The sequence below is a fragment of the Falco rusticolus genome, chromosome 3 (assembly GCF_015220075.1).
Source record: "Falco rusticolus isolate bFalRus1 chromosome 3, bFalRus1.pri, whole genome shotgun sequence".
Classification (NCBI taxonomy): Eukaryota; Metazoa; Chordata; class Aves; order Falconiformes; family Falconidae; genus Falco; species Falco rusticolus.
In genome coordinates, this window is record NC_051189.1 from 13,442,265 (window position 1) to 13,466,191 (window position 23,927).

The 23,927-nt window shown below is 55.0% G+C and overlaps 1 protein-coding gene and 1 long non-coding RNA gene across 2 annotated transcripts; one reads left to right on the top strand and one right to left on the bottom strand.

The window, feature by feature from the left end:
- The first annotated feature begins 14,448 nt into the window (after positions 1-14,448).
- On the top strand, positions 14,449-17,496 carry LOC119144123 (epiplakin-like). Its single transcript, XM_037379048.1, has one exon. The coding sequence runs from the start codon at positions 14,575-14,577 to the stop codon at positions 17,494-17,496; it is 2,922 nt and encodes a 973-aa protein (XP_037234945.1). The 5' UTR covers positions 14,449-14,574.
- A 4,215-nt stretch (positions 17,497-21,711) lies between these two features.
- On the bottom strand, positions 21,712-23,201 carry LOC119144002. The gene is made up of 2 exons (XR_005102924.1): positions 22,987-23,201; positions 21,712-22,383 (listed from the first exon to the last, which is right to left on the bottom strand). It is a non-coding gene; the product is annotated as an uncharacterized LOC119144002 (long non-coding RNA).
- Positions 23,202-23,927: the final 726 nt, after the last annotated feature.

Genomic DNA, 23,927 nt, shown 5'->3' on the forward strand with positions numbered 1-23,927 from the left:
TTCTTGAAGACCCAGCAGCAATGTTCTCAACACATTGCAGGATGCACGTTCCTGCAGACTGGTGCGCAATGGATGCCTCAGCCCAGAGCTCAAGACGGCAGATGTTGCCATCAAGGTCTGGGACTGCTAACAGTGCCTGGGGCATCTGAGCAGGCTGTGCACTATCAGGGAAAATGGGGAGAAGATTTACAGGGTATTCACAGAGACCTGGGGCCAGGATCTGGGATGCTGCAGAGAGGCTGACCAGATTTGTCCAGCCCTCAGACTGTTAGCACTTGCTTCCCTTTCACATGAGCACCAATGACATTGCCAGGAGTGACCTGGAGGATATCAGCAGTGGCTACAGAGCTCTGGGAGCAAGGACTTTGCCCAACTTCAGGAAGGAGCCTCATGCAGTTAACAAAGGGAAACCCCAAGTCCTGCCCCTGGGGAGGAACAGCCCCAGGCACCAGCGTGGGCGGGCTGGCCTGCTGGAAGGCAGTTTTGCAGAAAAAGACTTGGCTGTCCTGGTGGACAAGCTAAACATGACCCAGCGATGTGCTCCTGCAGCAGAGAAGCCACCAGCCCCCTTGGGCTGCTTTAAGCAAAGCATTGCCAGCAGGTTGAGGGAGGTGATCCTTCCCCTCTGCTCAGCACTGGTGAGGCCACACCTGGAGTACTGGGTCCGGTTCTGGGCTCCCCAGCACAACAGATGTGGACTACTGGACACAGTCCAGCAAATGTTCACAAAAATTATGAAGGGACTGGAGCTTCTCTCTGTTGAGGAAAGGCTGAGAGAGCTGGGACTGTTCATCCTGGAGAAGAGAAGGCTCGGGGTCATCTTGACAGCATATATAAATACCTGAAGGGAAGGAATGAAGAAGATGGATCTTGTCAATGGTACCCAGTGACAGGAAAAGAGGCAAGACAGGACAGGAGGTTTTCTCTGAACATCAGGAAACACTTTTTTTACTGTGATGTGGTCAAACATAGGCACAGATTGCCCAGAGAGGTTGCAGAGTCTCTATCCTTGGAATTACTCAAAACCCAACTGGACATGTTCCTGAGCAACCTCAGGACATCAGGCTGGTTGTGGCTGACCCTGCCTTGAGCAGAGGGGATGGATCTCCGGATGTCCCTTCCCTCCCCTTGGAGGTTATCGACACTGCATGAACACAGCCCTGAGCAATCTGATCTGATCGGACCTGCTCTGAGCTGGACCAGACAGCCTCTGAAGCTCTCTTCCAACCAAAATTATTCTATGACCCTGATTTTCTGGTTTTTGGTGTTTTTGGTGTTTTTTTTTTTTTAAAGAGTAGAATGGACTGTGTAGTTCCAGCCTCTATACCTCACCTGCCCATCACCAAGGGCCATGCCTTCCAGCCCAAGCATGGCAGTGTTCTTGTTGCTCCAGGACATGCCACAGCCTCATCTGGCCATCTTCTCCTCCACCTGGGCACCAGTATGGCCCTGCTCACCACACTGAAACAGTGCCTTGCAAGAGACACTCAGTCCAGGAACACGCCCAGACAATAATTAACAATTATTGTTGATAATTAGGCATGAAAACTGCAAAGATGACCATCACACCCACCTTCCTGCCACATCCTACTTCAGGCTTGAGGGCCCCATTATCTGGGAACATGATCGAAGTTGGTGGCCTTTCTTGGGAGGCCAGCTCCCACTGGCCTCTTTTCAGCTGCCTATTCAAAGCCTCTCCTCCCTTTTTGTCTGTTTTACCCTTCATGGAAGCTTGACTTCGTCTTTCCCAATGGCAAATGGGCATAGCTGCTGTCAGGTCCCCAGGCAGCCAGCTACATTGCTGGGCATAACATCCGACTACATTGGCCGCAGCACGGTGCCCCTGCGGCCGCTGCATGCCCTGGGCTGGGAGACCTGTGTCGTGCCATGGTCCAGTGCACCACGCAGGAATGGTGCTTGGCTCCAGCAGCACCCGGAGCTGGACCCTGGGACCAAAGGGTGCTAAGCTGTGGCCTCCAGGAGATCAAAGCACCCACCAGCAGCCAGCCAGGTGTGCCTGTCCCCTGCCTGCCTCCGGAGCCTGTGTAAGTTATCCTCTGTGGCATGCTGCCTCCTGCGCTGCCTTCCTCCCCCACCTTCATTCCTGGTCCACCCAGTCCTCTTCCCCTGAGCTCCCAGCTGTCTTGTCCCCCTGTCTCACTCGCCATCAGATCTCCAGCCCTGCAGTATGCACCTCCCCATACACTGGCAGCATTTCCCACACACTGACCTATTGGCCACCACCATTAGGTTCCTGGCTGCAGCCCAAGGCTGCACGTTTGCTGCACAGCTTTGTGCCTTCCCAGAGCTGTCCTCCTCTTGGCCAGGGAAGGTCCAGAGATACTACCCCCTCAGCCATTCTGCTGCCTCCCAAGCCCCTTGGAGCTCTCCCCAGCCCCATTACAGGGTGAATCATGGTCTCTTCTGGTCTTTCACCTGAAGCCCAGGTGTCACAGCCCCCTGAGTGCTCCCTGGCCCCTGCCTATAGGGACTGCCTCCACACCAGGACTTCTCTGGCGCTGGATACCCACCTCGCAGGACAAGAACTGAGTCAGCTGGGAGCCATGAGCCATCTTGCACCAGAATCCCACCACCTCTCCCTCACCAGGGCACAGCAGCTTCTGTGTGGGACCAGGTTCCCCCACCCAGCTCAGCTGCACGCTTGGCAATGCTGGACCACCCTTGCTTGGCCAGTCCTGACAGTAGCACCCACTGGCAGCTCCCTGTCCCCTGCAGGCAGGGCTTGTAGCCCTGACCAGCTACATGCAAGCCACCCCTACTGACCCCATGCCACAGTCTATGGGGGCTGTGCTTACCCCTTCCCTCCCACCCTGGAGCTCACTGCTTTTGCCCCTTCACTGGCCAAAGCCAACAAACCATCAGGCTCTGGGGGGTGTTCTGTGACCTCAATATACCCAAGCAGCAGCCCCAATAGTGCCCCGATGGCACATCCGAGGATCAGCTGCTGGCAGAGCTGGAAGAGGTAAACATGAGAACTGAAGGCCCTGCTGATGGTGCAGAGGGGTAGGGATGAGTCTCCTGCCTGCCCACAGCCAAACGCAGAGCTGCTGGGGAAGCCCTGCGTGCCATCTGGTGGAGAGGTGCAATCAGGTCACCCTGTGCCCCAGCTCTCCGTGGCACAGTGAGCCCCATGTCCCAGAATGCCTCTTGGATTTCCAAGCTCCTGGCAGAGGAACATGAGCTTCTGCTTTGTGCGCAGCCCTGGTGGGCACATTCAGGGGATGCTTGGCCAAGCACCATGAACTGCAGCAATCAGAACAGTGGCTGCAAATCCCCAGAGTCATATGTCTGCATCTGATCTGGTGGCACCGGTCATGTGAGCGGTGCCATCACCCATCGTTGTCTGGGCATCCTGCTGTGCTGCACAGGTGGTGGTAGGCTCAGCAGGAGGGAGCGTGTATAGGCTCAGCCAGCCCGAAGCCAGAGCAGTCCTGTTATGGGGGGACATTTATCAAGCGATGATCTCTAGAGTGGGATTTTTTCCTTGCTGCTCTCAGCAGGCTGTTCTGCCAGCAGCCACCATCCATTATCTGTGTCCGAGGAGCAGGGGAGGGAAGACAGATGCTTGACTCTCAGAGAAGAGCAGCAGAGCTGCATTGTCTGCCAGCTGGGAGATGGACCGAAGGGCAGACCCCACCAGCTATGTTCAGCTCTGCACATTCCAGTTGTGCCCCAAGGTTGGCTCTGCAGCCATCCCGACAGCCAAGGCTCTGCACTGCATGGGCTGCAGTGTGTCAAGGGGCCTCACAGCCCCCACCGGAGCAGGAGCTGCATAAGCAGAGCACTGTGTCTGTGCCATCTCCCAGTGTGCCTTCGGGGAAAGACAGGAGTACGTATGGAGAGACCTGGGCAGGTCATTAAGTATATATCCTTCCCCTCGCTGTGCCTGGGAGCTGTGGAGAGAAACTCCTGTGCCAGGAAGCTGGGGAGCCAAAGGATAAGCAGGTTCCCTGGAAAGGGTGCAGGAAGCATGGCACACCCCTGGCACAACCCCAATGCCTCTAGCTTATCTTCCTCCCTGCCCCTGCTGCAAGCCAGGTGGCCTGAAGCACCAGCAAAAGTCTCGTCAATCCCTGTTTCCCAGGAATCACGTGTCAGGGTAGAAGATGTTTGAGAGTTCCTTTCCCACAGAAATCAGAGCTGTGCAATCACGTATCTCCTAGACAGAATAAAGAGGATTTTTGTCTTTTCTGTTTGCTCATGGTTGCCTGCCTGTGCCCATCCCTTGGGTGCTGGGCTAGGGTGGTTCTTTGTGGTTTTTGAAAGAGGACATTTTTGTTATTCTTCCCTTCAAAGGCACATTGCATTGCTCAGCTCAGCTAGCGAGAACAGGCAGAGCAGGCGTGGCAGCGTGAGGTACCTGCAGTCAAGGTGTAGTTCCTCCTCAGGTCCAACACCGCCGGCTCACACAGCTCTGCAGGTCCCGAGTCAGCTGCATACCTGCCAGGAGCACCCACACAGCGCATGGGTGGCTCCCACGCCTCAGGATGCCTCTGCCTCTGGGAATCCCAGTGCTCGAGCTCCACACCGTGGGTCGCACCAGGCAGAGGTGCATTGGGTGCTGCTGATTTTCTCTGGTTAATGCTGTCCTCTGCTATGTAGAGGAGCTGCCCATGCAGGGACGTCCCCAGAGGGCTGCTTGAGCACAGGGGACATCCCTCTCTACATCAGCCACGAGGCTGCTGCCTGTTCTGTGCATCACCTTCCACAGCGATCCCTGAACCACTCTGTGCCAGCTGCCATAAGTCCAGCTGCATGGCTGCAGGGACCGACACTCCTTGGACCGGCTGGAAGGGAGTCATGTCAGCATCCAGGCTCTGGCAGAGGATGTTTCCCAGATCAGATGCTGAAGGAAAACAACACTCCCCAAATATTCCGGTGCTGAAGCATCCTTGAGAAAACCATCTCCCAGCTCTCTGATGTGGTTCATGGCTGCTTCAGCCAAGGACACCTACACCTTCCGGCAGGTGAGGCAGAGCCACCAGGCTGCAGATACCCGAGTCCAGGCGTCTCCATGCCAGGCCTCCTGGGAAGCTGCAGGACCAGCTGGTGAGTCACTGAGCTCAGCGGAGGACAGGGGCATCCCATGGGTCTGCATCCTGGCTTTGCTTTCTGAAAAGCTGTAGTGAGGGGCAGCTAGAGAGGTGGAGGCAGAGCATATCTGCATTTCAGACACTCCCAGAGACCTGCACACTCACCTGATTTTTTCTTTACTTCTTTTTAGTGTAAAGGCCATTTGCCCTTTTAATACCTGACTTCATATATATATATATATGTATGTATAAAAATAGGTTTGAGGCTAGACTGATACATCTGGCTGCAGCTGGGTGGCAGCCCTGGCAATCCAGTGCCACATACATGGATCCTAATGTGACACAAACTCCCCAGACAGTGATGCTGCCCTGCCTTCTGCTGAGTGCATTATGTGCAGTCACTTGAAGACGCGCACAGCCCATCGGCATGGAGGCACAGAGCACTGGTAGGTGCTGCAGCAGCTTATTCAGGGTTTTGCAGGCAGTCCAGCTCCGGCTGCCCAGGCAAGACCCCAGCTGCAACAGCTGCTGCACTTCTGCTACTCCCAGCCTCTCCCACGGCTGTTTGCATACCTGCCAACCGCATCCCCTGTGTCTGAGCGAAGGGGAAGGGTGGCAGCCAGTTGCCAAGTCACTAAATAAGAAGGTGGTTTCTCCAGAGATCCCCTGAAACTAAGTGATGTCAGTGTTCCTCTTCGAGATAATCTGAGTGCAGTTTCATTTGTGTTCTCACAAATATCCAGCTCCTGGCAATTCAAGGAAAGTGAAATGTAAAGTCATTGTGTTTCGGCTTGTAAACCAAAATAGGATCTGCTGCCTGCTTCGAAAACCATCTGATCATATTCAAATCACAAGAGGTACAGTGCCACCTTACAGTGGCACATCAGCTGTCTCGAAGAGAAAGAAGATAAAATGGGTAAAGCAATCAGCGCTGCTCAGTGAGGACACTGGTTTCCAAATTACTCAGAGGTATTCCACCAGCACTCCTGCAGACGGCGCAGCCAAAGTGAGCGCACAGAGTGCGCACCCCTAAGGTGGTCCATGCCACCTGCCTGCCAAGAGACCTGGAGCAGCAAGACTGCAGGTGACCTGAAAGATCTCCTCTTTAAGAAAGATCTCCAGGACTGGGTGCAGACTGGGAGCAGGCCTAAGGAACAGCTTTCCCATGGAACGGACAACTGCCATGCCATCTTCCTTCCGCTGTTCTTCTCTTTCTGAGGTTGCAGGTCATCGCCAGTTTTGCAGTTAGGACTCCGTGGTCAGGAACAACCCCCTTGTTTGCTTGTGAGGCCTCATGGTCAGCAGTACTTGGCTGTAGCTGCTAATGCCTAGTGTTGGAGGTGGGCTGGTGCCTTCCAGTGCTAGCAGAATGGGGAATGGGCCCCATGGCATCAGTGTCATCAGGTGTGCTGGGCTGACCCTGTTTGGATGCTGGGTGCCTACCAAGACCGCTCCACCAATCCCCTCCTCAGCTGGACCAGGGAGAGAAAACGTAATGAAAGGCTCATGGGTTGAAATAAGGACAGGAAGAGATCACTCAGCAGCTACTGCCACGGGCAAAACAGACTCAGCTTGGGGAAATCAGTTTAATTTATTGCCAATCAAAATCAGTGTAAGGTAATGAGAAAATAAAAACTAAATCTTAAACCCTGCCACTCCTCCCCTCTTCCCAGGCTTAACCTCACTCCTGAATTCCCTGCCTCGTCCCTTCTCCCATGGGACACAGTCCTCCATGAACTTCTCCAACCTGAGTCTTCCCATGGGCTGCAGATCTTCACGACCTGCTCTGGCATGGGTCCCTTCCATGGGCTGCAGGGGGGGGATCTGCTCCCCCGTGGGCTCCATGGGCTGGGGGCACAGCCTGCCTCGGCGTGGGCTCCCCACGGGCTGCTGGGGAATCTCTGCTCCAGTGACTGGAGCAACTACTCCTCCCCTTCCTCCTTCACTGACCACCATCACTGCCACCTTCACTGATGGGCTCATCACGCCTGGTCCCTCTTGGAGCCGGCTGGCGTTGGCTCCATCAGGCATGGGGAAAGCTTCCAACAGCTTCTCACAGAAGCCATGCCTGCAGCCCCCCTGCTACCAAAAGCTTGCAAACTCCATACAGTGGATAAGATGCTGGTGATGCTCCCAGGTGGCAGACAGACAGATGGGAGCCCTCCTTTAAAGGGAGGGTCTCATGTCTAATGATGAGTGCCAGGAGCAGGGGGAAGGGATGGAGGCAGCACAGTTGCACACACACACAGGCACCGGCTGCACAGCACTCCAGCTAGGCTCTGCCTCGCTGGGCAGTGTCCAGTGTCCCTGTGCCTTAAACACACCAGAAAACAAAGCAGAACAGCTATGGGAACGGGGTTGAGAGGATTTCAACCCAAAACACAGAGGCAAAAAAATGGGCCAGGAGGAGATACACACCCTGTGTGTCTGACAGCAGGTGGCCAAAGCAGTGAACGAGCTTGATGGGACCAAGGTTTGGCACAGAGCACACATGCAAACCTGTGCTTGAGGACCAAGGTTTCAGCTCTGCAACGCAGGGATTGGCATTTATGAAGCTGAGAGGCTCAGTGCAGTCTCTGTCTTGCTCCCTTTCCCTGGGGAAGGCGTGCAGGTGCTGGAGTCACCCGTGGGACGCAGGAATGGCCACCTGCCTGGAGATGCACTTGTGGGCACCCTTTTTTTTCATCAGGCATTCTTGGGGGGGTGGCAGAGGAGCAGGTGAGCCCTGGGACTATAGAGGGCCAGCTAGTCCTGTGCCACTGAGTGCAGCCCCCTTGGTGGCTCCAGGAGCTGGCAGACACGGGGGCTCAGGCACAGGGCTCACCTGCAGCATCACCCTAATCTCCTGGGGAAACACTTCTTGGATACAGCAAAGTTCAGCTTACTCTAATCCACCTCCAAAAAGCCTTTGTCATGGCCTCAGAGAAGATCATGAAAGAAGTAAGCTGCTTCAGGGTTGAAAAGAAAAAGGGTTGTCACATCCCAGAAACAGGCTAGGAGTAAGGAGAGAAGCATAGGATTGAATGTGTGGTTCTTGTCAGGAAGAGGGACCCCTGTTCTCTGCTAAAGAGGGGACAACTTGGGAGCGGGGTCAAGGTGAGGCACCGGCATTTCCACGTAATGCAACCCTCTTCAAGCCATCTGGTGTATGTGAGGAAGGTGAGGCTGCTCTGAGACCTGCACGTGCAGGAGGAGGTGACGTTCAGGGCTGATTCACTGCAAGTGATGTTTATGTGTAGCTTGGGTCACCCCAGCTGCCCCAGGCAGCCAAGGGATAGCAGGTCCATGCAGCTGGTGGTTGCTTTGTGGGTACATCCTATGGGAGACATGTACAAGTGGTCAGAGGAGTCATGCTTTGGGCTCTGGCGAGCATCATGATGTGCTCTGCACAGCTATAACGGGAGCTGGGCTCCAGTTCAGCAGGAGGAATTCATTGTGGGGAGATAAATCACAGCCTCTATTTCAACAAATGCAAAGTAATGCACCTTCAAGGGAAGCCACCAACTACCAGCACTTCAGAGGTGTCTAAACGAGCTGGGCCAGCTTCATATAGTGGTCCAGTGTCACTTGTACAGCTCAGAGGAACATCCTGCTTGGCCATGGTCAGTGCTGTGCCATGCCTGAGGAATGTGGGGGGGACCAATGCAGAGCAACTCAACTCTGCCCTGTGGTGCTCATCTGGCCAGGCTGCGCAGGGGGTCTGTGCTGCACAGAGCAGGCTGCTGAGAGGACAGAGAGATGGGATCCTCCTGCCTAGCCCAGGCCAGGTACCCTTTGCACCCCCTTACACTCTGCTCCTGGCAAGGATGCACCCCAGAAAAAAACTTTTGCTGTAGCCCAGCCGGAATAGCTGAACCTGCAGCGAAATGCAATTAGTAAAGTTTCAATTATGAAAAGCAACATAAGCAGGCTGAAAATAGATGTCACTTGAGGAGGGGCTTCTGAGGATGAAGTAAAGACAACAGAAATGAGTCCTGTGTCCACCTTCACTTCTGCGAACAGAGGGACCTCCTGCCCAGGTGTGTTCCCCAGAGCCAAACCGACCTTAGTGAGTCAGAGGGAAAATGTCTCCGTGTGCTGATCATCCAGTCTGGCAAGCACCTACGCAGGCAGGAATGTGCACCCAAAGCAGGACACCCAGGGAAGGAAGGGCAGGGGCAGGCAGCACCTCCTCCGCACACGGGATACGAATCTCCCACACCTACATGGGGCCAGAGCCACACCAGCACGCACAGTCACACACCCCTGCATATGTGCAGCTGCACAAGTAGGCTCACCCAAGCATGTATACAGTCCCTTGCATACACACTGTCACATGTGCACACACTTGCACGGTCACCCACCTGCAGGGTCACACAGGAGCACATACAGTCACACGCAGAGGCACAGACACAGGTGCAGGTTGATGGGAGCACATACACAGTCACAGATTCACTCAGCCACAGTCAACACCCAAGCACATACAAAGCTACAGAAATGATTGCACACCAGGACAGTCCCACCAAAACCACTCTTGTTCTGGAAGCAGGCACCAGGTGAGCCTGTTCACCAGAGCTGTGGCTGCAGGGATGTTGTCCATCCTACGCTGACACAGAAATGGACCCAAATAGGGACTGAGCTTCAGCCCTACTCAGCCCAAAGCTGCCCAGAGCCATGAGTAAGTATGTCTCTGCCAGCTGGCCGGCTGGTGCAAGCCCTCTGCAAGCAAGTGGTTGACCGTGTGTCCCAAGCTTCTGGGCAGGGGCTGGCCCTTCCTGCTCACCAGAAGCATGAGAGGTTTCCATCCTGGGGCTGCTTCAGCTGGAGGCACTAACCGCCCACTCCACGCACTGAGAACGACACCAGCAGCCACCAGAGCTCTGGTTCCTGCACGGTCCCAGGCGTGGCCATCGCGAGGGACAGGCTCGGCCTCTGTCCTGGCTGGGGAGCAGGGATAGCTGCAGGAGGGTGGCTGCAGCTCCCCAGCCCAGCCAAGGGACTCGGCCAGAGCAAAGCCAAGTTGAATAAGCCCAGATCTGCGGAGAACTCCACGGCAGCCAGGAGCACGGGCAGGGCAGTCCACAAGCAGTCGTGCTGGGCACCTGTCAGAAGAAGATGGTGGCAGAGAGTTCAAAAGCATCACCGTGCCTCTGCACTCTCCACAGCCATCGCTCACCCAAGCTCCCGTGAGAGACATGCCTCACATCTCGCACTGGGGCCAGTCACTGTGCCCCAGCCCCTGCCACCCTACCTGGGCGCCTGGGTCTGGGGCTGCCATGTCGCTGTGCTGGGGGGGTCGGGTGTCTGTATTTCAGCTGTGCTCCTGTATTTCAGCACAGGGCAGGGCCACTGTGTCATCCCCAGGGGCGGGGAAGGGAAGGATTTAAATCGGGCGCTTGCCTCTGCTGCTCATCCTGGCTGAGAGGCGGAGGGAGGAGGAGGAGGACCAGAGCCTGCCAGGGAGCCAGCTGCTCTGGATACATCTCCAGCAGGTAGGACAGAGCCCATCTGGAGAGGGCACCGGGGCTACCACCCGGCCTTGTTTCAGCACGGCACCCTCTGTGCAGATCCCAGGGGGCTGCAGGGGATGCGGGGACCTTGTCTCTACTCCAAAACCTAGTGTTTAGAGGGCAGTTGCTGAGGCCCAGGGGACTGGTGAGCAGGAGCTCTCCGGCCAGGACCCAGCCCTTTCCAAGAAGGGACAAAGTGACAGAGTGGCACCAGGACTGGATGGAGATGCTGCTCTTTCTTTGTGTCCTCAACACTTCAGTTGAGCAGATAAGGACGTTGGATATGGGAGGGAAGCAGCCAGAGCTATTCGACCTGCCTGAGCCTGCAGGCACCTGAGACGAGGCTGCTGACTCGCATGGTGGGTCTTGGCCAGGAGCCTGGCGGCAGGAGGCTGCAAGGCCAGTGCCAGGCTGGGGGGTCTGACGCGATTTCCCTCCCTGGGACGCAGGCAGGTCTTGGGACCACAGCACTGTCAGGCCACCCCTGCCTACTCTGACTGGAAAACCACTTTCACTGGGACTTCTTGGGCTGGGCTGCTGCGACAGCTTGAAAGGACAGCCAGCTCCTGCCCCGGGAGCTGTGTGTGCAGCCAAGCCCCAGCATCAGGAGGTCTGATTAGAGACCAGTTAATGATAGCTTGCAGTTGGGCAATGTCTTTCCAGTATAGGGTGTTTACACGACATCAATGTCCTACATAGGTGTCGCCTGCTCCAGGGTGTGACACAGCACTCCGCTTTGTCCCAGGCTGAGTGCCACCCCAGCAGGCAGCACAACCAGCCCATCACCTCCCGGGAGGTTTCAGCTGCATCAGTGGAATCAGGCAGGGGAGGGCAGAGAAGCTGCTCTCTAGGGCTGGAGCCACAAGGCTGACCAGAGCTGCTGGCTGTAGAAGAGCCTGAAGCCATGGGCAGGGTCCTCAAAGAGGCAGGGGCTGGTCTCTAACTGCTGGGATAAACCTCTCCCCAATCGCAATCCATTTACACCAGCATCAATCCAATATTTAAACGGATCAAAAGCAATGACTCAGAGACTTTTAGGCCAGTTAGGTAAACAGTTGGAGAATTAAGCTGTGACCCTGATAATGAGTTAAACATATCATTAATGTCAGTCACTGTAGTTTATGGGAGATGGGTGTTCCTAAAGAAATGTTTTGGGTTTCATTTTTGCTGTTTTTACAAGACTGTGGCCTCATCACCATGCAATGTTGTAGATGCTGAAAGTTTACAGGGCTTCCAGAAGAGACCAGGTGACAGTATGTGAGACATCCCTTGAGAAGTACTACGTAGACACAAAATGCATCCAGCTCATGAAATCCACTGAGCTGAAAATAGTCAGAGGATGACATAGAAACCAGGGAAATATTACACACATTGCCCTATTTTCATCTTTCCCCTGTTGTTCATTTATGGTTCAAGATGGAAACAAGACTCTGGACTACACAGATCCTTGGCCTGACTGCATGGCTATTCTGATGTCTGCTCAAGAGCATGGCTGCCTTCCTCTGAAATGCTTCAGACAGCGCAACTAGCATCTTGGTTAAGGGTGCTGCATTTTTTTAGGGGTGAGGGGGTGAGGGCACCCACTGGATTGATTGTGACTGGTCACACTAATTACAAAGCACATGCCTGAATGGGAGAGACCACTACAAGCAGCCACTTACAGCAGGCTCCCTGAGGTACCTGCTCTTAGTCCCCACTGCTGTCTAATCTTTGGGTTTTTATATATATATGTAATTTTATCTACCATTTTACCTACATAACAATTAGCTAATGACACAGACTGACTATTCATGACCTTTCACAGCACAGGAGCTAGAAGCTCCCAGTGAAAATACTTTTCCTGCAAAGTGTGATTAAATCACAGGCCTTGTTGCCCCAGGATGTTGTAGAGGTTGACACCAGACCTGGACTTGCAGACATGACTGCATAGGTCCGTGGAGGACAGCCTGTGGTGGCTACAGACAGTAGTCCACGGCAAGCCCAGCCCAGGATGCCCGGAGGACTGTGTGCCAGAGGGTTCAGCCAGAGAATCTCTCTCTACTATCCTGTTCCTAGAGCAGTTCCCTTAAATATCTGGAGAGAGCACCTTTGCCCTGCTGCAGAGAGCACTTTCAGTCAGACAAAACCTCCCATTGACTCTGTCCCAGTTGCTGGAACTGGCTATAATGGTCCCTGGGACGGGGTGTGGCAGCAGCCCACTAGGCCTCCTGTGAACATTGCCCATGTGCAGTTTAGAAGTCAGCATGGGCCGGGATGGTGCCAGCACACCTGTGGCCACAGCCCCCAGTCTGGGACGACAGAAGAATGTAACAAGTTAGGGGCTGGGGGCTCTGCCAACCCAGTGGCCTTAGACCAACAGAGACGCAGGCACATCCCAATTGCAGCAGAAACTGAGAGGTCTCTGCCAGCTCGGATCCACTGCTGCATGGGGATCAGCCACTCATTTGTCGCTAAGACCATTCCCACGTCCTGTGTCACAGAACCACAGGACGGTGGGGGCTGGAAGGGGCCTCTAGAGACCATCTTGCCTAAGCCCCTGCGAGAGCTGGCTCTCCTCAAGCAGGTTGCACAGAGTCATGTTCAGGCACGTTTTGAATGTCTCCAGAGAAGGAGACTCCACAGCCTCTGGGCAGCCTGTCCCCGTGCTCTGTCACCCTCAAGGGAATGAAGTCTTTACTCATATTCAGATGGAACCTCCTGTGTTGCAGCTTGTGCCTGTTGCCCCTTGTCCTGTCAATGGGCATCACTGAAAAGAGCCTGGCCCATCCTCTTGACACTTGCCCTTAAGATATTGGTAGACATTGATAAGATCCACTCTCAGTTTTCTCCTCTCTATGCTGAACAGCCTCAGCTCTCTCAGCCTTTCCTCATAAGGAAGATGCTCCAGTCCCCTCATCATCTTCGTAGCTTCTACTGGACTCTTTCCAGTAGTTCCCTGTCTTTCCGTGTCATGCCAGGGTGGTGTGGGATCACACAGCAAGAAGAAAGATCTCCATGGACAGCCATGAGTCAGGCTGTACCTGCCACCCTGCTCAGTGCTGGCAGTGTCCCACCACACTCACACCCTGCCTGTGACCAGCACAAAGCCAGGCATCATGATGGTCTAAGTGAATAAGAGCAGAAGATGACTTTGCAGCACTAGCCAGCACTTCTCTGCAGCTGGATAGTCGCTGGTGGCAGTGTTATCAGGAAGTCACTGCTGTTTGTTGGCACGACCTGTGCTTGTCAAATGACCACCAGCTAAATCTGCCAGCCCCAGGGCAGCACAGGAGCTAGTACTGATGAATCAGGGAGGTGAGCAGTGGCCATGCTTCTTGCTGGTGCCCTGTGGCACCAGCCCAAAAGTGAGCAGTGTCACACGAACAGAAGGGGAAGGTCATAGAGGCCACAGGTTTGAGGCAGTATCTGGCTCTGGAAGAGCAGGCAGATCCTTGAGGGCCCGGAGTGGGACCAAGTTATTCATGCTGCTGATACCATGCTTCTTTGCAGAGTACCAGTCTCTCACTAAACCTGCTACTCTGTGACACAGCCCTCAAACCTCTCTGCTTGCAGGTGTCAGAGGTGCTGGTTAGTTTCGTTTCCCTCATCTGCTCTCTCTCATACCATTATTTGTTTTCCTGCCCTGAGTGCAAGAGCTTTTTGGCATAGGTGGCAAGCCTGGTTGCAACCAGCTGCACAGAGAAGTGTAGAGCCCACCACTGCAGCGGGCAGGTGCACAGCATGCTGAACAGGCAAATGCACCAGCTGGGCTGTCACTGCTGCTTCCAGAGAGCTCTTATCCGCTGTTCAAAAGGGAGCTGGACAAGGGGCACTCTTGGCCCTGAGATTGCTGCTGAGCAAGGAGGATGACAGCAAAGCCCCAGACCCCGCTCCAAGCTTCTCTCTGGGCTCCTGCTACCACATCCAGGGAGATGGCTTTCTTCACACACACCATGAAAACTGCACAAGAACCTATGTCTTACCAATTTATTTCTTTCTCTCTCCTCAGAAAACACGGTGCCCCACGGTAGCAAGGTTATTCCCCAAAGACAATGCAGAAGACGAGTGGATCCCCTCAGAACAACAAGTCAAGCAACATGGGAAGTAACCTGCTAGATATGGGTGAGGGTGGGAGCAGCTTCATAGCTGGAGTCTTCATCCAGACCATGAATAAGAAGATGAGTATCTATGATGCCATGATGAGGGGGCTCCTGACACCAGGCACGGCCCTGGTGCTGCTGGAGGCGCAGGCTGCTTCAGGGTTCCTCACCGACCCCGTGAAGAATGAGAAGCTGTCGGTGAAAGAGGCGCTGACTGCAGGACTCATAGGCAGAGATTTTTATGAGAAGCTCCTGTCGGCAGAGGGGGCCGTGACAGGGTACACAGAGCCATACACAGGACACAAGATCTCCCTCTTCCAGGCCATGAAGAAAGAGTTCATCGTCAAGGAGCATGCTATCCGCCTGCTCGAGGCCCAGATCGCCACCGGTGGCATCATCGACCCCGTGCACAGCCACCGCCTCCCCGTGGAGGTGGCCTACAAGCGTGGCTACTTTGACCAGGAGATGTGTCAGTTTCTTTCTAACCCCAAGAACCAAACAAGAAGTTGCTTCGATCCCAACACACATGAAAACCTGACTTATACACAGCTCCTCCGCCGCTGCGTGCCCGACCCGGACACGGGGCTGCTTATGCTGCATGTGATGGACAAGGGCTCCGTGCTCTACCAGCTGAACAAGGATGCCCGCAAAGCCCTGCAGGACGCCCGCACCACCCTCAGCGTGGGGCTCTTCCAGGGCCAGAGTGTCACCGTCTGGGAGCTCCTCTTCTCCCGCTATATTCCTGATCACCAGAGAGAGGAGCTGTTGAGGAAATACAAGGCGGGGACGGTCACCATCCCGGAGATGATCACCATCCTCACCACCATCATCACCAGGGCAGAAACGGAAAAAAGGGATCTGAGCTCATCCACAGTTATACCCAACAACGAGGTGAGAACATCACAACCAGTTCAGGATACACAGTCCCAGGAGCAACAGTTGAGGAAGTCCTTAAAGTCTGCAACCATCTATGTCACTGCTGGTGAGTTCCAGGGGCAAAATATTTCCTTGCTTGATCTGCTCTTTTCCAAATACATCCCTCAAGGGAAGCGGCAGGAGCTGCTGGAGCTGTACAGAGCAGGGATACTGACCACAGAACAGGTGGCTACTGTGGTCACCACCATCATAAACAGAACAGAATCTGCAAATGCCATGCTCATGGCAAGTGCCAGAAGTCCACACAAGGCGGTGACAAGAGCAGAGGAAAATGGAGATGATTTTTCAACACAAGATGAACAGCTAGATAACATCTTGAAGTCTACCACCGTTGATGTGCCAGCTGGTGAGTTCCAGGGGAAGGAGGTCTCTGTGTGGGACCTGCTCTTCTCCGACTACATCCCTGAGGAAAAAAGGCAGGAACTCCTGGAGCTGTACCGTGAAAGGGTATTAACTGTGGAGCAGATGATAACTGTTGTCACCACTGTCATTAAGAAAAAAGAAACTACAAGCAGAAAATTCCTAATTGCAGACAAAACTTCTGGCAAGGACACTGTGTCAGCAGCAGAAGAGAAGGAAGACGACTCCACCAAAGAAGAACCATGGGAAACAGCCTTGAAAACCACAGTTGTTGATGTGGAGGTTGGAGAGTTTCAGGGCCACAAGGTATCTGTGTGGGACCTGCTCCACTCCAAGTACATCCCTGAGGAGAACAGAAAGGAGCTCCTGGAGCTGTACCAGGCAGGAGAGTTAACCCTTGACCAAGTGAAAACCGTTGTCAGCACTATTGTAACCAAGGCAGAAGCAGCAAGGGCAGAGCAACTGTCAAATGTGAGTGGTCCAAGAGCAGAGTCAACAGTCGCAGAAGCTGAGCACACCTGCCGGCAGGACAGGACCTGGGAAGAGACCCTGAAGTCCACCACAGTTGAGATGTCAATGGATGAGTTCCAGGGGAAGGAGGTCTCTGTGTGGGACCTGCTCTTCTCTGACTACATCCCTGAGGAAAAAAGGCAGGAGCTCCTGGAGCTGTACTGTGCAGGGACATTGGCCTTGGAGCGGTTAATAATTGTTATCACTGCTCTCATTAAGAAAAAAGCATCTACAGGCAGGAAATTCCTAATTGCAGTCAAGACTTCTGATAAGGACACTGTGTCAGCAGAAGAGAAGGAAGACGACTCCACCAAAGAAGAACCATGGGAAACAGCCTTGAAAACCACAGTTGTTGATGTGGAGGTTGGAGAGTTTCAGGGCCACAAGGTATCTGTGTGGGACCTGCTCCACTCCAAGTACATCCCCGAGGAGAACAGAAAGGAGCTCCTGGAGCTGTACCAGGCAGGAGAGTTAACCCTTGACCAAGTGAAAACCGTTGTCAGCACTATTGTAACCAAGGCAGAAGCAGCAAGGGCAGAGCAACTGGCAAATGCGAGTGGTCCAAGAGCAGAGTCAACAGTCGCAGAAGCTGAGCACACCTGCTGGCAGGACAGGACCTGGGAAGAGACCCTGAAGTCCACCACAGTTGAGATGTCAATGGATGAGTTCCAGGGGAAGGAGGTCTCTGTGTGGGACCTGCTCTTCTCTGACTACATCCCTGAGGAAAAAAGGCAGGAGCTCCTGGAGCTGTACCGTGCAGGGACACTCACCATTCAGGAACTAGTCAGCACCACCAGCAGTATTGTGACAGACAGCAAAGAAAGGCATCTTGCAACCCTTCCCCAGCAGACAGTGGATCTCCTCCAGTCTGAGGGCTCCTACATTACTTTTGGCCCATTCCAGGAGCAGAGGGTATCAGTGTGGGAGCTCCTCTCCAGCAAGCAAGTCTCCGAATACAAACGAGAGGCACATCTCGACACTTATGGCACAGGAGGGCTGACCGTGAACAAGATCACCATCACCACGACTGTCATCATAGGCCCACAGCACAAGAAAAGACACCACTAGGACCACTAGCATCACCCACCCCAGAAGAGGAGCGAGCTCGTGGAGTAGGCATGGCCTGGGCACTTCTGAGAGTTTGCTTCCCACGTAACTCAGTTGAGGGCAGGAACAAGCAGTGACAAACCTGTGTGCAGAATGGGGCGGGCGCTGGTTAAACTCCTTGCTGTCTCAACTACTACTTTGCTGAGGTTTCTTTTGCCCAACAGAGCTTTCCTGGTGGCATTGTGGGGAGGGTCCAGGAAGGCTTGTGCCTGCAGCTTTATGCCGTGCACACACAGGCACTGACAAAGAGAAATGCAGGGCCAGCACCCCAGTCAGATGGGTTGGAGGCTGCCACAGATGGGAGCAGGCAGAAACCCCAGTGCAGGAGCTGCAGGCAGCACAACTGGCAGCCCCAGAAGAGCTGCAGAGGGACAGACAACCTCTGCTCAGGATAGCCGGGACGCTGGCCCTGATGAACAGTAAGCAGCAGGGGCAGCACATGTGGCTGTGGTCTCCCATGGGACATTTAGCTCTGACCTGTCATTCAGCTCTGCTGCTGCAGGCTGGGGTCATGGGGGGCTGCTGGGCTGCTGGAGCTCACTGCACGTGAGCACTGGCGGGGAGAAGGGTGCTGGTGCCAGGGCTCTGATGCCTGCAATGGTGATAGGCTGCTGGGTGTACTCGCAGGAGCGGCAGTGCTTCTGCAGAGTGAGGACACCACATGCAGGGCAGGACTGCTCCCATGTATGCCAGGGGAACCCTGAGTCACAGAATCACAGACTCACAGAACCACAGAATGATTGGGGTTGGAAGAGACCTCTGGAGATCATCTAGTCCAACCCCCTGCCCAAGTAGGTTCTCCTTGAGCAGGCTGCACAGAGCTGTGTCCAGGTGGGGTCTGAATGTCTCCAAGAGAAGACTCCACAGCTTCTCTGGGCAGCCTGTTCCCATGCTGTGTCACCCTCAAGGGAAATAACCCTGTGCCCATGAATGCCACTACCCATCACAGAGGGAGAAGCACCCATGGGAGCACCCCCATGCTGCTCAGTGGGGGAGTGCAAGTGTGGTTCCCTGCCACACACCCCTGCGTGCACGCACAGAGCCATGGGGACGGAGGTGTGTGCCACAGAGCTGTGCATGCATGTGCTGCAGAGCCATGTGCCACAGTCACACACACACGTGTGCACAGAGCCACAAGTGGGGCTGGCCATGCCATGCCCTAGGGAGCCCCGTGCTGGGGGGGTGGTGGTGCCAGAGGGGGCACAGGGAACAGCCTGCGGGGTGTGTGTCTATGTGCGTGTGTGCGCCTGTTACCGGGCTCTCTGTGTGTCTGTGTCTCTGTGTTTCCTCGCGCGGCCCCATCTGTCTGTGTGTCCCTCCCCCCGTGTCTGTGTGTGTCCGTGTCTGTGTGGTCCGTGTCTGTGTGTGTCCGTGTCTGTGCCCACATCTGTGCCTGCGTGTCCATGTGTCTGTGTGTGTCCATGTCTGCGTGCCCAGGTCCATGCCTCTGTGTCTGTGCACCAATGCGTGCCGGTGTGTCACACAGGCTCTCCTGCCTGTGACACCGCGTGTAAGACAGCTGCTGCCCCCTGCCGGCACGGTGTCCCAGAGACACGGTGGCCGAGCCCTGAGCCGGGCCCTCAGGAGAGGCTGGACTGCAGCCCATCCCTCAAGCTGGCCGAGCCCTGAGCCAGGTCCTGAGCCTGCGGGAGCCCTGAGCCAGGGCCTGAGCCGAGCCCTGAGCCTGCCTGAGCCCTAAGCCGAGCCCTGAGCCTACCCAAGCCCTGAGCCGGTCCCTGAGCCTGCCTGAGCCCTAAGCCAGGCCCTGAGCCCTGAGCCAGGCCCTGAGCCAGTCTGAGCCCTAAGCTGGGTCCTGAGCTAAGCCCTGAGCTGAGCCCTGAGCTGAGCCCTGAGTCGAGCCCTGAGCCTGACCCTGAGCCTACCTGAGCCCTGAGCCTGCCTGAGCCCTTCGCCAGCCCAAGCCCTGAGCCAGGCCCTAAGCCAAGCCCTGAGCTGGGCCCTGAGCCCTGGGCCTGACCCTGAGCCTACCTGAGCCCTGAGCCTGCCTGAGCCCTTCGCCAGCCCAAGCCCTGAGCCAGGCCCTAAGCCAAGCCCTGAGCTGGGCCCTGAGCCCTGGGCCTGGCCCTGAGCTGGGCCCTGAGAGGGCCTGAACCCTCAGCCTGTCCCTTAGGCAGGCCGAGCCCTCAGCTGGGGCCTCAGCCATGCCTGGGCCTCAGGCTGCGGACTCACGGCTGCCCCACACCACCTTCCTGGCAAAGCTGCTCTCCACCTCTGCACCCCATCCTGCCTGGCACGGCCGTGTCAGTCCCACGCTGGTGGAGGCCTGGCTGCCTCACAGCCCACCTGCAGCCCTGGTGCTGCTCAGCCAGGGACGCAGCTCTGCCCAGCAACACCTTGCACCGCCTGCAGAGACAGGCTGAGCCTCACACCAGCACCACTTGCTACCTGCTCCCAGGCCGAGGACCCCCAGCATGGCCCCCTGGTCCATGCCCCTACAGTGGATCCCCCCAGCCTGGCCCCCCCAGGATGAGTCCCCCTAGCCTGGGCCCTCCCTGGCCCAAGGCACCCTGAGGCCCTCCAGGGTTCCACAGACTCCCGTACAGCATGGGGCCTTTGGGGCCTCCACAGTCTAAGGTGCACAGCTCCAGCCCTGACCAGGGCACCCAGGCCTGGCCCTGTCTTGTCGTCCTGTGGGGTCTCATCAAGCCACCCAGCAGGTCCCCACAGACACCCGCCTGAGGCACCCATGCCCATGGGCTTGGTCCTGAGCACGGCACGGCCTCCCTGCTGCCCCCTGCTATGCACACAGGGCCGTGGCACTGGGGCCAAGGGGCTCCACGGGGCTCTGGTACACACAGGGTTGTGTGCCCCAGCCCTGTGAGCCCTAACTTGAGATGGGGAGCGGCACCCCACTGAGCTGCAGGGCTTTGCTCTGCTCTGGAGCTCACACACCACACCATACGTACTGCCTTGTCACCTTTCCGCTCACAAGGGGACAGGGAGGATGCAAGCCAGTCCTTTAGCCAGGGACAGACTTCCCAGGGATGAGCCCCACCAGGAGATCATGCTGCCCCAGGGGATGGTGACATGTTTTTGGGGCCTGCTCAGCTCCTGAAAGCTGCAAGGGCTGTAGCCCCCCCAAGAGCTGCGGGCAGGTTCAGCCATCCTGCTGGGCACGTGGCCTGTGGTCTGGCTGGCACATGGCCAAAGCCACAGTAAGCATAGCCCACAGGGAGAGGCTAAGGGGCACTCCTGGATGCACCCATGGTGGTGGGTGCCACTGGAGAGGGTTTCACATGCACAGAGCTCTGAAGCCATGCAAGAACACTGGGATAGCCAGGCACACAGGCTGTCCCTGGGGCTGGCTGAGTGGTGTCATCCCAGCCACCCTCACGTTACACACATGGACAGCCATTGGAGCCCTATGTGCCACACAGAGCCTGCAGCCCTGGGGCATGGCCTGCAGCAGGAGCACTCATCCCTGCTGGGGAGGCATAGGAAGGTGCTAGCAGAGGTTCTCATGTCCCAGGGGCACCAGACCCACTCCATCAGAGAATCATAGAATTACAGAATGGTTTGGGTTGGAAGGGACCTTTAAAGATCACCTCGTTCCAACCCCCTGCCATGGGCAGGGACACCTTCCACCAGACCAGGTTGCTCCGAGCCCCATCCAACCTGGCCTTGAGCACTGCCAGGGATGGGGCACCCACAGCTGCTCTGGGCAGCCTGTGCCAGGGCCTAGCCACCCTCACAGTGAAGAATTTCTTCCTAATATCTGACCCAAATCTCCCCTCTTTCAGTTTAAAGCCATTCCCCCTTGTCCTATTGCTACAGGCCCTTGTAAAAAGTCCCTCTCCAGCTTTCTTGTAGACCCCCTGTAGGTACTGGAGGTGCTCTAAAGGTCTCCCTGGAGCCTTCTCTTCTCCAGGCTGAACCACCCCACCTTATCAGGGGAAGCTTACTAACAAAAAGACTGACACAGGGCTAATATGGGCATGCAGCAGCACAGGGACTTCCCAAACCTTTCCACTTCACTCCGCAGAGGGAATGGAGTTGCTGGAAACTACTAAGAGGACAGCAGAGAACAGAATACCATCTCCTGAGGTGTCCATTCTCCTATCTCGTCCCATTCCGTGAGGACTCAGAGAAGCATAAGAACGATGAAACTTAAGGAAGGACTGAGTAAAGCCCACAGATGGAGAGACAACCAAGATGGATGGCATACTAGTTGGTAGTGGAGAGATGTATTCACCACCTTTTTCAGCTCAAGGGTTGAGGGTTATTGTAGAATCCAGTATGAGGCCAGTTTGGGTTGAAGGACATAATTCTGTGTATTCTGCGTAGCTAAGCTGAGGAACTCCCTGCTGCAGGATGTTCTGGGTGCTAAAAGTTTCTATGGATTCAAAAAGCATTTGGAAAAAGCCTTGGTGGAAAATCCATCAAGGGCTGCTAAATAACAAGAGAGATTGTTATTTCAGTAGCTCCCAGAGACACAAACCCCCAGGGCCTCTGAGGACATACCAGAGAAGTGCTGGTATGTGCTTCCCTTGTTCTCACACTGCTTCCTACACACTTGCTGTTGGCTGATGCCAGGTTACAGGGTTGGACAGGCCATGCAGATGCAGCCCCCCTCTGTGTCCTTGCTTCTTGCAGGGGATTGGCACCAGCCTGTGCCACTGGCTCTGGGGTGGACTGAGGGACCTGGATTGTGTAGGCAAACAGAAGATGGTGGGCAGGAGGACTCAAGCAGCCAGGGTGGTAAGGCTTCTAAAAGGAGTCAGCACCAGCTCCAGCCTGACTGGGGATCCGAGGCTGGAGGAGTTCCAGATGGCTCCCTGGGACTCAGATTGCACTCCCACAGGAAGTGCTGAATTTCCAAAAAAGAAGCTGAAAGAAAACAGGACATTGTGTAAGGGAAAAGCTGCATACATTTGCATAGTTATAAGCTGGTTGCATAACTGAATGCATCTGAATAGTATCTGAATACTCTTTGGAGGCATGGGGGCAACTGGGGAAAAGAAAGGGTCAGGCAGCCTGAGTGTCTGCTGCCCAGTCCTGGCAGGAACATCGCACCTCAGTGGACACACTGGGTAACTTTGCAGTTTCATGGGAGAAGACTGGGGTTGAGAGCAAAAGCCCTGGGACCTGGCCTGCTGGAAAAGGAACAGGAACCCAGCAAACCCATTGCTATGCCCACAGGCCAAGCAAAACCACAGCCACGAGTGGAGAAGCAGGTAAAGTGCCCACAGCACAGCAGCTTTCCATGCTGAGCAGTGGTGTTCTCCACCCATGGGGCCACAGACCTCCATGAGAGTGCCCTCAAGTGCAGGACACAGAGCCAGCCAGGCCCATTACCCAGCTGGAGCGCATCAGCCCACCCACCCAAAGCAAATGTGGCTGGCAGGGTGTTCCTGGATCAGCGTGCCTGATCCTTGCTGGGCAGCAGCTTTCCACAGAAATCTTTCTGCAAAATGGGCAGACTCGCTATACCTCTGCTCTGGGAGCTCGTTCCAGTCTGCCTTCTCCAGCGGCTAGAAACATCCCTCTAGTTTTCAGACGACTCAGACCAATTTCCTTGTATGCAAAACCCATCCATCAGTTTAAGCAGATCACCTCGTGCTCCAGTGTTTTTCACTGATAAAGCTACCCTGGGCAATCTTATCTCCCCTCAACATCTGTTTTGACAAGATATCAAGCTGGGCTGCTCTCATCTCCTCTCTGCATTCCCTCAGTCATCTCAGTTGCTCTTCTCCGCACCTTTTCTACAACAAATTCATGTTTTCCACCATGGCTGGTGCATGGTCTGTAAGTAATGCTCTTTAAAACAACAACACTGGCACTATCTGCCTCTTCTGGAAATACATCCCAACAGAGCTAAGAATGCCCCACGTCTTCATGGCCGAATTACATGGCAGCCTACATTCATCCAGAGATAGCTGAACGCATGCAGGCCATTTCCTCTTTAATGACTCCTAAATTGGAGGCCTAATTTATGGCATAAATGTTTGTTCAGTGACTCCAGGGCATGACTTTGAATTTTGTACCATTCATTTTCCTCCCATGACTATTAGTTCCGCCTTCAATGTCACCCGTTGCCCCTGAAAGCTGTTCCAGCCTTCTGCTCCACCATTTCACAATCTCACCTGTTAGCTAAGCTCACTGACCTGCACCTGATATTTTATGACAAAGTCATTGATAAAAATATTAAATTAATTTGGCTCCTAGAGCCCATGTTCTCACAATTCCTCTTTCAGCACAATCCAATCTCCTAGTGGCAGATAGGACATGGGATGTGTCCACATCTGTGTGGCAGCAAGGCTGCTACCGGAGACAAGTTATTTTTTTGGCTTCACTACTGTTGCAATCCGCTGTTGTGTGCAACTGTCTTGATTTTGTCTTAACAGCACAAGGGGTGTGAGAGTGTGTGTGTG